This window comes from Salvelinus sp. IW2-2015, linkage group LG20 (assembly GCF_002910315.2).
Source record: "Salvelinus sp. IW2-2015 linkage group LG20, ASM291031v2, whole genome shotgun sequence".
Lineage (NCBI taxonomy): Eukaryota > Metazoa > Chordata > Actinopteri > Salmoniformes > Salmonidae > Salvelinus > Salvelinus sp. IW2-2015.
The window spans coordinates 46,169,587-46,187,123 of record NC_036860.1 but is presented as its reverse complement, the minus strand read 5'-3'; the positions used below and the strand labels follow the sequence as shown (position 1 = coordinate 46,187,123).

Sequence of the window (17,537 nt, the reverse complement as noted above, 5' to 3'; positions counted from 1 at the left end):
AGAGACAGGGAGGGAGAGGAGAGTGGTGTTGTTATCCAGGCAGCAGCAGCAGGAAGTGTGTTAAACCTCTCTGCTGACCCCTGACCTCTGCAGTATAGAGGGGCTGTCTCTTATACACATCTAGATGTGTATAAGAGACAGCACACACACACACACACACACACACAAGAAAACACAGAGCAGAGTACAGCCTAATTGTGGAAGAACAGAACACAGTTCCACTGAACAACATGAACATCTGGGTCTATCATAACGTCTCCGGCCTCCAGATAGGCCACCACTCCAGATAGAGGCCAGGACCCAGGGGGATGGCAGCAGGCCAGGGACTAAGCAAAACAAACTGGTTCAGAAATACTGCAGGGACCCTCAGAGGACAAGACCCAAGATCAGCTCCATCACTGTGAGAATCATCCCTCCCATAGCTAGCTCTCTCTCTCCCTACCCTATCAGACCTGGGTTCAAATAGTAGTTGTTTTCTTTAAAACTACTTAAAGCGTTTGATTGAGGCTGCRCAGGGTGGGCAGATGAGCAGGGTTTGCATTTTTGGGATTATTCCATTGGTTCCATTGCACRAGGAAAGCTTGATCAAACAGATAAAGTATGTGAAAGGAAACAAATATTAGTTAAACACAAGTCTGCTCAACAAGCTCTCACACTCTCATGTCAGAATTAGACATTCATTCATGTTTCTCAAATGTCAAATTTCGAAGATGTTCCAAACGTCAAATTTCAAAGTGTTTAAGGTTAAGTTTAGGCATTAATTCTGAATGGTTAAGGTAAGGGTTCAAGTTTGGGATAGGCTTAAAACAACAACAACAAAAACGTTATATCATGATTCAAACATGCAACCTTCTGCACCAGGTAAGCAGTTGCTTACATCCATCCATTAGCAAACCTGAAACCTACTTGAAGGTAACAAGAGCTCACTGTTGCCACTACTGGCTGTTTTTTTACGTAATCTGCTGACGTCCTCAAACATGGATGGACGTCTAATCCCAATTTGTATCACGGGTGACCTGGCTGGGTCTGTTCCCTATCCCCCKGGCCACCCCAGGCCTCCACAGGCCCCGACGACAGAGATTTTTTTTTTGGTGTTAGTCAGGGAGGATATTGGAGAGACACAATCAAGAACATCTGTGAGGAGTCGATACACACAAAAACTTCCTCTCACTGTTAGAGAGACACACACACACAAACACGACACACACCAATACACTAACAACCTTTAACAGCAGTCCATATTTACACCCTGTTCCAGTGAATCTCAGATATGATCCACAGGATATCATCCACATAGTCTGTGTGGCCTTTCTGCCTGACTCACAGAGCCCATCTGGGCACACACTCAGTACACTCACTGCTGGGGCTGGGGCTGTGACTATGGTGCCTACTCAATATACTTTGAGTTAGATAGATCTCCCTGTAACATACTATACGGCTGAGCAACTCACCATGAAGCATTTCATTATGGCACCCATTCAATACAATATACTGTAGAGCTGGTCCCAGTAAAATGTTACTAAGGTACCCACTCGATACAGTGTGGGACTGCACACTAAGGCAGCACTCACTCAATACAGCACTGGGCTGGGGCCAGGATCTCTGTGCGCTCCCTGTGGCAGTTCCATTGTGGAGAGGCCTGCGAGGCCAGGCAGCATGGATCAACAGGACAGATCTATGGAAAGAGCAGGATGGACCTCGATGCTGCTCATTGATTGACTGGGGGCACAGAGACAGGTGGTAGTGCATTATGGAGAGAGGGGTAGAGGAGTACTGTACTGTACTTTGCTCTGCATAAAGAAAAGGTGTGCGTGTGCGTGTGCGTGTGTGCGTGTTGTGTGTGTGTGTGTGTGTGTGTGTGTGTGTGTGTGTGTGTGTGTGTGTGTGTGTGTGTGTGTGTGTGTGTGTGTGTGTGTGTGTGCGTGTGTGTGTGTGTGTGTGTGTGTGTGTGTGTGTGTGTGTGTGTTCTTGCACATGCATGGAAAAATCATCTCTGGAAGAGAAGTGTGAGTGTGTTGTTTAGACAGAGAGGGGGGGTAGAGAGCGAGATGATAGAGGAATACTATAGAGATGAAAAGAACAAGAGATATGAAGGATAGATGACGACAAGAGACAGAGGAGATAGAGAGATAATGGATAGAGGCCAGCAGAAAGCAAAGATGCAGAAACGGCATGAGTGATAGAACAGAAGGGAGTTGTGAATGGTGGAGCAGAAGAGAAAGAGACAGGGAGGGAGAGGAGAGTGGTGTTGTTATCCAGGCAGCAGCAGCAGGAAGTGTGTTAAACCTCTCTGCTGACCCCTGACCTCTGCAGTAGAGGTMTGTGGGTAAAATCACTGGGGAAGCAAAGCCAGGAAAAAATATTACAACATATGTGTTGTGATAATTTCATTGTTTGCTCTACAACCCATTAGTTCATACGTCACGTGATATTTAAGGCCAAGAAGACAACAGTCTCACGGTGGCAGAATAAATTCAACCACACATTTGTTTCATCACAAAACCAGATAGCAACATCTGTCTGCTGAAGTCCACAAAAAATATTGCATGTAACAGAAAGTTACATGACCTACAGTATGGTCAAGCAAGTTKATGTGTCTGACATTTTCGAACTACTAAACTATTGATTTAGAACCACAGAGAGTTACCGCAAYTCGCAAAGAAAACAGAAGATGTCTCCGCTATCCCAGCACCATTTCAACTTCAACATTTCAYCATCATCAAATCATCTAACCCTATGTAGGCTATCATGACGGTCACACTTGGCCAATAAAACATTGCAACCTAAATATAATTTTACTTTTACTAAACAAAAATATAAGCACAACATGCAACAATTTCAAAGATTTGACTGAGTTACAGTTCATATAAGGAAGTCAGTCAATTGAAATAAATTCATTAGGCCCTCATCTATGGATTTCACATGACTGGTAATACAGATATGTGTTGGTCACAGAAACCTTAAAAAAAGGTAGGGGCACGGATCAGTAAACCAGTCAGTAGCTGGTGTGACCATCACTTGCCTCATGCAGCGTGGCACATCTCCTTRGCATAGAGTTGATCAGGCTGTTGATTGTGGCCTATGGAATGTTGTCCCACTCCTCTTCAATGTCTGTGCTAAGTTGCTGGATATTGGTGGGAACTGGAACACACTGTTGTACACGTCGATCCTCAGCATCCCACGCATGCTCAATGCAATGGGTGACATGTCTGGTGAGTATGCAGGCCATGGAAGAACTGGGACATTTTCAGCTTCCAGGAATTGTGTACAGATCTTTGCGACATGGGGCTGTGCATTTTCATGCTGAAACATGAGGTGATGGCGGCAGATTAATGGCACGACAATGGGCCTCAGGATCTCGTCAATTCAAAATGCCATCGGTAATATGCTATTGTGTTCGTTGTCCATATCTTATGCCTGCCCATACCATAACCCCACCGCCACCATGGAGCACTCTGTTCATAATGTTGACATCAGCAAACCACTTGCGCACACAACGCCATACACGTGGTCTGCAGGTGTGAGGCCGGTTGGACGTCCTGCCAAATTCTCTAAAACAACGTTGGAGGTGGCTTATGGTAGAGAAATTAACATTACATTCTCTGGCAACAGCTCTGGTGTGTAAGGACAGACGCCYGYGACGGGAAGCAGGTACAGGGAGTGAACATTTAATGAATAACGGACATGAAACAGCACAGGAACAGAATACGGACAGCGTCTGGACAGGGGAAACGGAAACGACAACAATGCTGATACAGGGAACACACTTGGAAGCAGACAGAAATAGGGAATCAACAAATTAAAGGAGTCCAGGTGAGTCCAATGATGTGCTGCTGCGTATGATGGTGACCGGTGATGAAACGCAGGTGACGTAACGATGGTGACAGGTGTGTGTAATGAAGGCAGTCTGGCGCCCTCGAGCACCAGAGAGGAAGAGCGGGAGCAGGCGTGACATGGTGGGCATTCCTGCAATCAACATGCCAATTGCACGCTCCCTKAAAAATCTGTGGCATTGTGTTGTTTGACAAAACTGCACATTTTAGAGTGGCCTTTTATTGTCCAAACACAAGGTGCACCTGTGTAATGATCATGCTGTTTATTCAGCTTCTTGATATGCCACACCTGGCAGGTGGATTGATTATCTTGGCAAAGGAGAAATGCTCACTAACAGGGATGTAAACCAATTTGTGCACAAAATGTGAAAGAAATACGCTTTTTGTGTGTATGGAAAATTTCTGGAATCTTTTATTTTAGCTCATGAAACATGGGACCAACACTTTACATGTTGCGTTTATATTTTTGTTCAGTATAGTTAATTACATGCTTCAGATGGTGATGATCACTGACCATTCAATAGCTTATTTCCAGTTTCAGTGTTTTCATATGCCTTCAAATTATAAGGGCAAATAATAGGTAACAAGTGTGCAAAACCCTTCAATTACACACTGGGCACACACTGGTTGAACCAACATTGTTTCCACAGCAATGAAATTAAACCAACTTGGACTAGATTAGAATTGAAGTGTGTGCCCAGTGGGTATGCTAAGTCATTTCAATGGCCTGGAAAGAAAGGAGCCTCACAAGCAGTTATAACTGAATGATGCATGTTTAGGATGCAAACCAAATAGGCTACACTTTGTTCAAACTCACAGCCAAGCACCTGCACCATGAAAGGAAGGGAATGCAAATGTATTGTGCATGATTTCCAAGAGACTTCAGTGTGAACAGGTGCAATGATAAACGCTCATCCCTGCGCCAGGTATGTGAACATCTTGTGTGATGTACCCAACCAGATACAGCTACAGTGCCTTGCAAAYGTATTCATCCCCCTTGGCATTTTTCCTATTTTGTTGCATTACAACCTGTAATTTAAATTGATTTCATGTAATGGACATACACAATATAGTCCAAATTGGTGAAGTGAAATAAAAWWWWTWAAAACGGAAAAGTGGTGCGTGCATATGCATTCACCCCCTTTGCTATGAAGCCCCTAAATAAGATCTGGTGAAACCAATTACCTTCAGAAGTCACATACAGTAATTAGTTAAATAAAGTCCAACTATGTGCAATCTAAGTGTCACATGATCTGTCACATGATCTTAGTATATATATATATATACCTGTTCTGAAAGGCCCCAGAGTCTGKAACACCACTAAGCAAGGGMCACAATCAAGCAAGCGGCACCATGAAGACAAAGGGGCTCTCCAAACAGGTCAGGGACAAAGTTGTGGAGAAGTACAGATCAGAGTTGGGTTATAAAAAAATATCAGAAACTTTAAACATCCCACGGAGCATCATTAAATCCATTATTAAAAAATGGAAAGAATATGGAACCACAACAAACCTGCCAAGAGAGGGCCGCCCACCAAAACTCAAGGACCAGGCAAGGAGGGCATTAATCAGAGAGGCAACAAAGAGATCAAAGATAACCCTGAAGGAGCTCCAAAGCTCCACAGCGGAGATGGGAGTATCTGTCCACAGGACCACTTTAAACCYTACACTCCACAGAGCTGGGCTTTATGGAAGAGTGGCCAGAAAAAAGCCCTTGCTTAAAGAAAAAAATAAGGAAACACGTTTGGTGTTTGCCAAAAGGCATGTGGGAGACTCCCCAAACATATGGAAGAAGGTACTCTGGTCAGATGAGACTAAAATGGAMCTTTGTGGTCATCAAGGAAAACACTATGTCTGGCGCAAACACAACACCTCTCATCACCCTGAGAACACCATCCCCACAGTGAAGCATGGGGGTGGAAGCATCATGCTGTGGGAATGTTTTTCATCGGCAGAGACTGGGAAACTGGTCAGAATTGAAGGAATGATGGATGGCGCTAAATACAGGGAAATTCTTGAGGGAAACCTGTTTCAGTCTTCCAGAGATTTGAGACTGGGACGGAGGTTCACCTTCCAGCAGGACAATGACCCAAAGCATACTGCTAAAGCAACACTTGACTGGTTTAAGGGGAAACATTTAAATGTCTTGGAATGGCCTAGTCAAAGCCCAGACCTCAATCCAATTGAGAATCTGTGGTATGACTTAAAGATTGCTGTACACCAGCGGAACCCATCCAACTTGAAGGAGCTGGAGCAGTTTTGCCTTGAAGAATGGGAAAAAATCCCAGTYGCTAGATGTGCCAAGCTTTTGAGACATACCTCAAGAGACYTGCAGCTGTAATTTCTGCAAAAGGTGGCTCTACAAAGTATTGACTTTGGAGGGTGAATAGTTATGCACGCTCAAGTTTTCTGTTTTTTGTCTTATTTCTTGTTTGTTTCACAATAAAAGTATTTTGCATCTTCAAAGTGGTAGGCATGTTGTGTACATCAAATGATACAAACCTCCCAAAAATATATTTTAATTCCAGGTTGTAAGGCAACAAAATAGGAAAAATGCCAAGGGGGGTGAATACTTTCACAAGCCACTGTAGACAGTTTAAAGCAGCTCTGGTTCTATGTTCATAACTAAAACTGATAGCTATCTGCTTTGATGCGATGACAACCCACTGGAGAAAAAAAACTGGTTGAATCACATTGTTTCCATGTCATTTCAACCCAAAAAAGTAATCAACGTAAGGGAATTTTGTCCTTTTTTCACCCAACTTTTAACCTAAATCCAATGACAACTAGCTCTGACAGTCTCATGTCAGAATTAGACATGCAGGGCCTCCCGAGTGGCGCAGCGATCTAAGGCACTGCTGTACATTGCAGTGCTAGAGGCATTACTACAGATCCGGGTCCATTCCCGGGCTGTGCCACAACCGGGCCGTGTCCGGGAGTCCCATAAGACGGCACACAATTGGCCCAGCGTTGTCCGGGTTAGGGGAGGGTTTGGCCGGGGGGGATTTACTTGGCTCATTGTGCCCAGGCTACTCTTTGTGGTGGGCCGGGTGCCTGCAGGCTGACCCCGGTTGCTAGTTGAATGGTGTTTCCTCCGACAGATTGGTGCGGCTGGCTTCCAGGTTAAGATAGCGGGTTTTAAGGATCGCGGTTAGGCGGGTCATGTTTCAGAGGATGCATAACTCCATCTTCGCCTCTCCTGAGCCCATTGGGGATTTGCAGCGATGAGACAAGATCAAAAGGGGGGGAAATAAAAATGATTTAGACGTTCAACCATGTTTCTCAAACTTCAAATTTCGATCAGACTTAAAACAAAAAAATTAAAACGACTTTCTATCACTGGTTCGAACTTGCAAACTTTTGTAATCAGAGGCAGATGCTTACCTTTGGAATCAGAGGCAGATGCTTACCTTTGGAATCAGAGGCAGATGCTTACCTTTGGAATCAGAGGCAGATGCTTACACCCATCCATAACACCCCCCCAAAAAGCGAAACCTACTTGAAGGTAACAGCACTCATTGTTGCCCATTGTGGCCAGTTTCCACATCATCTCCCGACATCCTCAGACAWGGATGAACGTCGAATACTGACTTGTATCACGGGTGACCTGGCTGTGTAAATCAAAACTAGAGGTTGAACTGACATCTGTGCACAGTGGGAATATGATCACCTGGAAATGAGCTAATTGCCAGGCTAGGGTAGATCGCTAAAGACATCCTCCGGAATGTAGATATAGAACAGCTAAGGTCATGAAGCAGAGCCAGAGTTCCTTCCTGCCTAGGTATTAGAGTGCATTGTTGCACCATATTTGCACCTTGAGTGGTTTTGCASGCCCATTACTGTTATTTGCCCTTATGATTCAGAGGCATATGAAAACACTGAAACTWCCTTTCTTGGGCAATGATGAACCAGCTAATAATAATATTAGCCTACTACATCTAGATACATATTGAACTTCCGTCCTTTCAGGCCAAGTGCACAATGTAGGAATTTATGGTTMGATCAGAATTGTTGTCATAATCATTGGCCAGTAGCCTACGGAGTATTAAGTATGCTTCTCCGGTGAGATACATTCAGCCACTTGTGAATTGAAGGAAAATTATGAAACACAAAGAMACGAAAGATTATTGTATACGTTTTTTTTTTGTTTTTTTCTTGGAAGCCTGGCTTCCCTTGGCATCCATGAATACACACCTCTGGACCTCTGAGATACCATTCCCATCATCATCTCCTCCTCCAGCTGTCTGCACTCACTCACTCACTCACTCACTCACTCACTCACTCCACCACTCACTCACTCACACACACACACACAACACACACAGACACACAGACACACAGACACACAGACACAGACACAGACACAGACACAGACACAGACACACAGACAGACAGACAGACAGACAGACAGACAGACAGACAGACAGACAGACAGACAGACAGACAGACAGACAGACAGACAGACAGACAGACAGACAGACAGGACACACACACACACACACACACACACACACACACACACACACACAACACACACACACACACATACACTGTCTCTTTCTCTTCTCTCTCTCTCTTCCTCTCAGTTCTCTGCCACAAACACATACTTCTCTTCCGTTTCTCAAATGCTATCATTTGGCATCCCAGTTAAAACAAATCTGTTTCTTTCCACACCTTTTTCTCGGTCTGCTCATCATTCCATCTCAATATGACTTTTCTTGTTCCTACACAGCCTGTCTCCTCCGTTCCTTTCCATTAAATCAACTACCAAAGTTCTGAGAATACCATAATTATTCATCACGTCATTATAATAATGATCGTTACACTGATTTTTACACTGGAATTCTCCTCGCTGAAAATATCTATTATTGTTCTGTATGTTTATTTATTCTAAAAACATTCTCCCTGTGATTCTACCACACACACACACACACACACACAACACACACACACACACACACACACACACACACACACACACACACACCACACACACACACACACACACAACACACACACACACACACACACACACACACACACAACACACACAGAGAGAAAGAGAAAGAGAGAGAGGAGCATGTAAAAGGGAAGCTGAATCCTCTCCAGGGGTTGTGTCTCCTGATTACAGAAGTACTGAATGAAATGAATAAGATAAACATCTGAGCTGCTGTAGAATATTTCCTGTGGATCTAATCACAGCACTGGCACAGAACAGAGGGGGGAGAGTTGGAGGGAGGGAGAACAGTTTATAAAATCAGGAGTTAGAAAATCACCCATCTCTTCCACGCACACGCAGGAGAGGGGGGAGGGATCCGCAGATGTGCAGCGACCTCTCTGCAGTTTAATCCCCCCTCCCTGTCTCCATCCTTTCTTCCCTCCATCCCTCCCCCCTCCCTCCCTGACACACATTCCACATACTCCAACTGCCAGGCACAGCAGAGAAGTCTCTTCCTCCCCCCAAACACACACACACACACACACAGAGAGAGAGAGAGAAGAGTCTGCAGAGCTTGTCCTGTCTGATTCCCATGATATCCAGGCTAATGGGGGTGCTGTGTTGAAGGGTCTGGTTAGCCACTACCACACTTAGAGTACTGTCCAGTTATATGGTCGTCTGCAGCAAAGAAATATATTTTTAAAAAGCTCCAAATTCGTATGAATATTATCCAAATGCATCAGAATCTCTCATGGCTTCACATTGAAAAATAATTACTATCCAGTCATATATTTTTTTTAAACACAGTATTTTTCAGGCCAGTACATACTAGCAACAAMCATAAACACCAAACCAGACAGGCAAATTCAGGGCAGCTAAGACAACCCAAGGACAAATTGCCTAAAATCTACAGTTTTATGTAGAGCCTTAGCTGAATGGAACTCTTTACCAATCCATATTTCTCAGGCAAAAAGTAAATCCACCTTCAAGAAAAGAATATGCGATAGACCATATGACTGGAAAGGAATAGAAAGCATCAAGTGAATGTTAACTGTGTTTCCTGTCAGGTATTTGAATTGTCTGTATTATCTACTTGTTGAATGTTTGTGAAGTCTTGATTTGTGGCTGTTTGTAATGTCTTGTTAATTGGTGTTGGACCCCAGGAAGATTAGCTAGCGTTACGGCATTAGCTAATGGGGATCCTAATAAAAATTACAGAAATTACACTGGGGCCCATCCTTCAACCCCATCTCATTGCCTATTTGAGAAAATGATCCAGTGATTCTGGTGGCTGGATGACTCCCATGTCTGAAGCACTTCTCAGGGACACTGAAGGGAAGAAGGTCTGGCATGGCCATGAGAACAGTCCTGATTGAAGATGTGAATGAGAAAGATATGGTTTCCTCGCTTGGCAGTACTATTATAGTGGAGGAGAGTAGCCTAATCAAAATGGACTGTTTCCGAGTGTCTTCCCACTCTTCCCTCTCTTCTCCCACTCTTCCCTCTCTCCTATCTGCCCCCTCTGGGTCCTCTCTGGTGCCTGCCCCTCCACGACACCTCCACCTGTCAACAGCTCCAGGCTGCAGCCCTGAAGCTGACACACACACACGCCCACGACGCCAGGCTCAGGAGCCTGCCATGAGGTCCAGAGCAGCGGGTCGGAGGGCTGGGTTGGTAGGGGTGGAAGCTAGAGGGTTATTCCATTCAATTCAATTTCCTATACATTATTTGTACCCAGGGTGCAATTGAGCAGGTCTGAGAGTAAAAATGCAGAAAACCAACAAGATACAACAATAATAGACTACTTTTACTCAATACATACTTTACAATAAGTGAATGGGCCTGAATGAACGGATATCAATTAAAGGGATAGTATACTTTTTAAATGTTATTATAAACAATATTGTATACATAAAGAAGTGCAGTCACAACTTATATAGATAGTGTGTATGTCCATCCTAGAAGCTCCATCCACATGCCAGGTTCAGGAGTGACAGACAGGGTCTCTCTCCAACACACACATAAGGCTGAGCTATGGTCCACTGCCTGCTCTCCTCTAATAACCTGTTAGATAGTTGCTAACTGCTAACTGCTAACTGCTAACTGCTAACTGCACGCACGCACGCACGCACGCACGCACGCACGCACGCACGCACGCACGCACGCACGCACACACTCACACTCACACTCACACTCACACTCACACTCACACTCACACTCACACTCACACTCACACTCACACACATACACTGGTTTAGTCTTCTAAGCAAACAGAGGCAGTGAATGTTGTGTTTGGGCTCCAGAAATGCATTATTTGTGTCTGACAGCTGTATGGAGATTTGACAGACAGGTGCTTTTGTTCCTCTGTGGCTTTGAGACTGACTCCCTGGGCATCCAGGACAGTGCCTGTATAGAAACAACAAGGGCCACATAGAAGATGCACAAGCAGCCGGGGTAGGGGGTCGCGCAGGGAGCAGAACGCCCCTGACCCCTAACGCCTACTCCTTTAACACAGAGGTCAAAGGTTAAGGATGGAAGTAGCATCACTCATGAGCTTGTCTCCTTACTGGCAGAGTAGAAGAGAGGATGACAGATCACAGGGGAAGCTGGTCTGAGGTTGTGGAAGTACAGCCATAGGAGAGAATGAAGGATGTTATCAGACGAAGGTACACGTTCCATGACACCGATCTTATATTTGAGAATTGTCTATTGTGTGCTTTGGTGTAAGTGTGTGTGATATGCATGTTGGTTTCAATGTGTAAAGCAAATTATCTTTACATTAATGAATGTCTTTCTTTCCATCTAAATACAGCACGCTCTTTTACAATATAAATGACCAGTAAGCAGTACATTACTGTTTTTCTAGTGAATTATTACAGCTGTTAGCCATTGCTGTATTTGTGATATCTTTCTGGATGAAACTGGACAGTCTAGAGTAGAGAGGAGCATGTGTCTGCTTGACCAGTGTCATTTGGGTAGTCTCAATCTAATACAGTAGAAATACACAAATGGTAAAAGTGGGACAGAGGTAAGCGCTTTTGTATGGAAACATTACTTATCTCCATCAAAACATCAAAAACGGTGTAGGTGGTGGGGTTACTATCCTCAAAAGGATTGTAAAACAAGGAAAATTGTGGAGACATTTCAGTGGGGACATGCAGGTGGGAGACGCTAAGGTCTGCTTTAATGCATTTCTATTTGTCATGATGAGCAGAAAGGAAGTGTTTTTCTCAAGTGCATGCATACTAACACACACACAAGTATTCACTCCTATAAGAAGCCATTAGTGTGAGCTGGCCTTGATGACTTATTTATGGGGCCAACAGAGTGACGTGAGGGAGTGGAGTGAAGAACCACAGACAAAGACCTGCTCCCCTTGACCATACAGTTTGGTCCATACAGCGCACACACACACACACACACACACACACACACACACACACACACACACACACACACACACACACACACACACACACACACATGCACCAAAGAAGAGGCAGCGAAATGCAGGCCGTTTGGAAATACCTTTTATTGGTTATCTTTAGCCATGAGGGCTGCAGCCGCCACACCACTCCAAGAGATACCAAACCAAAAAGCCAACAACAGTCATCATCATCCTCGCAACATCCACCGTTAAATAAATACTTTTCTCTCATCGCAACCATTAAATAAATATCTGTGACGCATCTGTAATATCAGCAACGGAAAAGAAATATGTGTGAAATGTATATTTAATATATATATAATATATTCATTTTGATAAATTTCTGTGTCCATATATTCTCCTTAAATTCTTTTACAACATACAAGATGCCAATTGTACCAAAGCAATATTTACTAATACGACATGGGGAGGTTTAGTGGTTAACCTGTAGCCTGCATACAGCACCCTAGAGGGTTAGTTGTTATTCTGTAGAAATGCATGTACTGTACAGTACAGTACCTATACACTGAGCCCTTCCACTCAACATCTGACCACCTGGGAGAGCTCTACACGGGCTGGACTGTGGAGGAGAGACCATTAACCTGGGCCTTGCACAGTGGCCGTGAAGTGTGTGCGTGAGTGTGTATTTGTGTGTGTCTGAATGTGTGCGTGTGAAATGAATCCCAGAGGAGATAGTGAAGTTGAGGTACAAATAACAGGTTTGGCCTATGGTCAGTGAGCTTCTCCTCCACAGTGAAAAACCTCTAAAACGGTTAGAAGTATTGACCAAGTCTGACTCAAAGTAAATGTTCAACATAATAGAAAATAATCATAGAAACATTGATCAGGATAACAGATCGAAAAAGGGAACAAAAGCAGGAATAAACATACACACATGAATAGGATAACAGTCAGTATGTACATACAAAAATATAGCAAAGCAACTTTAACAACTCGGATGAGTGTGTATGTGTGTAGGTGAATAAACGCGCAGACACACATTACATACAGTACAAGCACACACACACAGACATGCTTGACATGGCGTGTTACTTTTCACATCCCGGTTTTGGATATCAGTGCATAAGACAACCAGACCTCCCAGACTCAGTCCCTCCCTATCCCTTTATCCCTCCATCCCTCCCCACCTGTTCTTCACCTCCCCATGTTGCTTAGTTCTGACCTCACTTCCACAGGTTAACATCAGTCTTCCTAACCTCCAGCCCCCTGTCCCCAATCTCCTCTGTCCTTTCCTTTTCTCCTTCCTCCACTTCCACAGATCTCTCCCACTCTCTCTTTTCCTCCATTTCACCTTCCACACACACCTCCCTCCATCCCTCCCTCTTTCCCCATTAGAAGCTAATTGCCTCCTGATCAACTCAGAGGAGGAGGACTGTAACCTATTAGTTCATTGAGTGGGTGGGTATGTGACTAGGGGTCGGTGGGTGGGCCTGCCTGGGGTTTATCAAACTGGCCAGAGGAATCTGTCAAGAAGAGAAAAGCCCTGTCAAGGTATATACTGTATGTCGTTGCAAAATGCCTCGTGTTGTGGACGAAGTGGTAAGGGTTGAGGACGGATCTGTAAAGAAAGTGAAATTTCTTATCTGGCTTCCTGTCCTAACTCCTGTGATGTCCCTCTGTATTTGGACTGTGGGGTAGCGCTGTCTCTTTGGTCCCTTTGCACGGTGGACAGCAGCAGTCCAGATGGAGGGAGGAATAGAGGAGGGGGGAGGCTTGGGGAGGGTAACTGAGGGAGGCTGAGGGATGGGTAGACTAGAGGCAGCGGGTAAGGAGGGGTGAGGCGGGGGAGATGAAGGCGGTGAGGGGTCGGGGAAGGCTGGCGTCAGCCTGCCGTGGAGAAGAAACCTGACCAGACTCTGGGTCCTCTGAAGCAGCTGCTCTAAAAATAAAACAGGAGGCTTCTGCTGACAGCAAACACCGACAGGCCAGACACACACTGCTGCAGGAAGGGGACATGTGGTCCCACACACACACATACACACACACACACACACATATATACTGTACATACACAGGCAAGAACACACACTAACATACACAGACCCACATACACACTTACACGTAATCATTAGTGTACATACACAAACATGCGCGTGCATGCACACACACACACGTATACACAGACATACATGCCTACACACACTACCTGGTCATAACAGACCCCCCCCCCCAGGTTAGTCTGTTCGTATGACAGACAGCTGGGGAACACTACAGACGATCCACCTCTATATCTCATAGTGCCTTCCATATCAAATGTGTTTAATCACTTTAGATTCACCTAGTACATCATGGTCCGTTTTTGGTGTGTCAAACAGTAATACATTTTTCAATTTCAGAGTTTTGATCCACCATTAGGATAGGGTCTTTGCATCAGCCTCACACAAAATGTCAGCCATGGGCGCTCATTGACACATCTTGTATGTCCATTCTGTTGGTCGGCTCCAGGATGCCTCTTCAGAGTGACAGGGAGGGAGGGGATGGAAGGAGGCACACCCTGTAGACTCCCTGTAGACCACCCAGTCTCTGTATATCTCATGCCTGGAATATACATTTGCCAGAGACTCCTTTTATTAATGGCTGTGTTGGGATTTGTTCTAGTAGCTTACTCACTGTACTCAGAGTCACACATGGTCCGCTCTCTCTGTCTCTCTCTCTACCTCACTGAGGAGGAAGTCCAATAAATAATAAATAGGTCAAGTCTAACAGAGCGAACCCCAGTCCATCACACAGCACAGTGAGGATCCCCAGTCCATCACACAGCACAGTGAGGATCCCCAGTCCATCACACAGCACAGTGAAGAACCCCAGTCCATCACACAGCACAGTGAGGAACCCCAGTCCATCACACAGCACAGTGAAGAACCCCAGTCCATCACACAGCACAGTGAGGAACCCCAGTCCATCACACAGCACAGTGAGGAACCCCAGTCCATCACACAGCACAGTGAGGAACCCCAGTCCATCCCACAGTGCAGAGCCACAGTATGTACGCTATGCTGGCCCACAAAGTAAGAGGAAGGTAGAGGCAGTATGCCCACACTGTAACACAGTAAGGTTAAGGTTGGCAGTCAGTTCAGCAAAAATCACCAGGCGATTTTCAGGTTTCGGCTCAAGTCTCCACATGTACAGTACAGTACAGTTACAGTGAAGTACAGTAAAGCTTTTGGTCATTTCTCCTCAGGCAGGAGGAGAAGTATGGAAGGTACGTAAGGTGAAAGTTCACGGTAGGTAGGTCACGGGTGGGGGGCGGGGCGATGGCGTTGTCATGGCAACAGTGTTTGTTGTCATAGTAATGTTGTCATTGAGACTGCGTTGTCTAGGCGATGGCTGACTCCCGCTGCAGCCCTGTCATACAGGCTTTTCGAGGGACTTGCTGCAGAAGGGGGTGTGCCCAGGGTTGGGGTTGGAGGTGGATATCTTGCGGCACACGGTGTTGGTGTTGCTGCAGCGGCAGCCGGGGCGGGTGGCTCTGTCGTGGGCCCGCTGGCACAGGGCGAGGCACAGCCTGGCAGGTGGGTAGCAGCAGAGACAGGGAAGGCACAGCGACAGAAGGCCCATGGTGCCCCAGCGGGTGCAGGCGTGGGAGGATGTGCAGGCGCAGGGCCGGTCAGCACAGTTGTCCTCGTCATCCTGAGCGGAGCAGTGGTAGAACAGGCCCTTGACGCAGCACAGACAGGTGCCATACTCCACAGCACTCTCAGCAGAGCAGAGGCAGCGCTGCCCACAGGCCCAGCAGGACGGCAGGCTTCGCGGGGCGCAGCACTCCTGACACTTACACCTCCCACAGAGCTCACAGATAAACAGGTGCAAGCCCAGGTCCTCTCCCTCCACCAGGCCTTTACCCAGAGAAGTCTCAGGCTTGAGTTCTCCTTTAGGCTGGGAGCGCACCACCGAGGCCAGGCCAGAGTGGGAGGGCGTCAGGCCCACCAGGAGTCTCTGGTCGGAGGCAGCACTGATCCGGGACATGGCTGAACTGGTAGTACTGGAGCGACTCAGATGGGCAAGGTGGGCGTGTTGCTGCTGGCTCTGGCTCCGGGGGAGAGGGTACCCCTGAGGGTAACCATGAGAGTAACCTTGAGGAGGGTATCCGTGGGTGATGGGGTAGCGGTCATCGTGGGCGTAGAAGAAGCCAGACTGGGAGGCATGGTCCAGGGTCACGGGGCGCTCCACGTAGTCGTTGTTGGTGCGGATGGAGCGGATCTGGTCCAGGGAGAGGACAGGCACCTGCTGAAGGTCCAGCCCATCAACGTCCCTCCTGACTGGTGGAGGGCCATGACCCGGGAGAGGGTCCATCCTGATCCTGGGAGAAGGAGCACCAGGGAGGGGGTCGGGACTGGTCCTACAAACCACACCCACCCAGCAGAGAGGAAGAGATATTATCAAAAATCGGATGTTCATAAACGCTCCATTACTCTCTCATAAGTGTAATCCATGTTCTGCTTTAGCAACACAATGTGGAGCAAGCATTGGCGTCAACGTAGGCCAGGCATCCTGTGGAATGCTTTCGACAACCAACACTGCCTCGCTCTTGTAGACTGCGTTCACTATCACGTTCGCTTTACCTACGCACGGAACAATTGTAGAGGCTAGCGCTTTTCTTGACCGCAAAAGCTTGGTTGCAACTTTACTTCACGATTCTACTTTTGGACAGGGATGTTCCTAAACTCCCAAGGCTATTCATGACCTTGCTAAACACGTCTCAGTATGTATTTACTCTGTAGCTGTTATTTATAAAACTGGTCTTCACTTCTAAGACTCTCATCCTCTACTCTCCAACATTACGGTGAGCGACTCTAGCTCATTATCTCTTTTCATAATCTCTCTTCTACCGTGGAACACCCAAGTAACCAGTCTAGTGTATCCTAGCTTCGATCTATCTTCTACTTCTCTTATGCTTTCTCTCCTCTCATACACCCTCGCTTACGAACGCGACATGGAGGGCAGACGCTTGGTGGAGGCGGTGATGATGCGATGTTCTCAGTGAGAACTCCGAGTCTCATCTTACGTCTTGTTAATCTAGCACTTCTGTGCGTATGACTACAGCGCCCGACTTACGATAGAAATGCTTGTCGTCCTGCCCAAACGAGGTTGGCAACCACTTGACCACGCACTGCATTCTAGCTCTTTATAACCTTCTTCGCTTAGAAGACGACACTGGAGCACACACCAGTCAACAACAACAGATGCAGCCCTGCACCGACGCACATAGGCACATCGACACACAACGCGCCTCCAGTTTATGCATCTAGACGATGAATACTAGAACCCTTCTCTGTCACATGAAGGAGAACTCGAGACCCAAGCCACACTGGCTCAGT

At 46.1% G+C, this 17,537-nt stretch overlaps 1 protein-coding gene across 1 annotated transcript; it reads right to left on the bottom strand.

The window, feature by feature from the left end:
• Positions 1–12,286: 12,286 nt before the first annotated feature.
• Positions 12,287–16,555, bottom strand: LOC111980214 (protein sprouty homolog 3-like). Its single transcript, XM_024010899.1, has one exon. It carries the CDS (start codon positions 16,510–16,512, stop codon positions 15,568–15,570), a length of 945 nt encoding a protein of 314 aa, XP_023866667.1. The 5' UTR covers positions 16,513–16,555; the 3' UTR covers positions 12,287–15,567.
• Between the last annotated feature and the right edge of the window lie 982 nt (positions 16,556–17,537).

Excerpts from the sequence above, each read along its gene's own strand:
- LOC111980214 (XM_024010899.1), bottom strand. The coding sequence starts at position 16,512 with ATGGACCCTCTCCCGGGTCATGGCCCTCCACCAGTCAGGAGGGACGTT.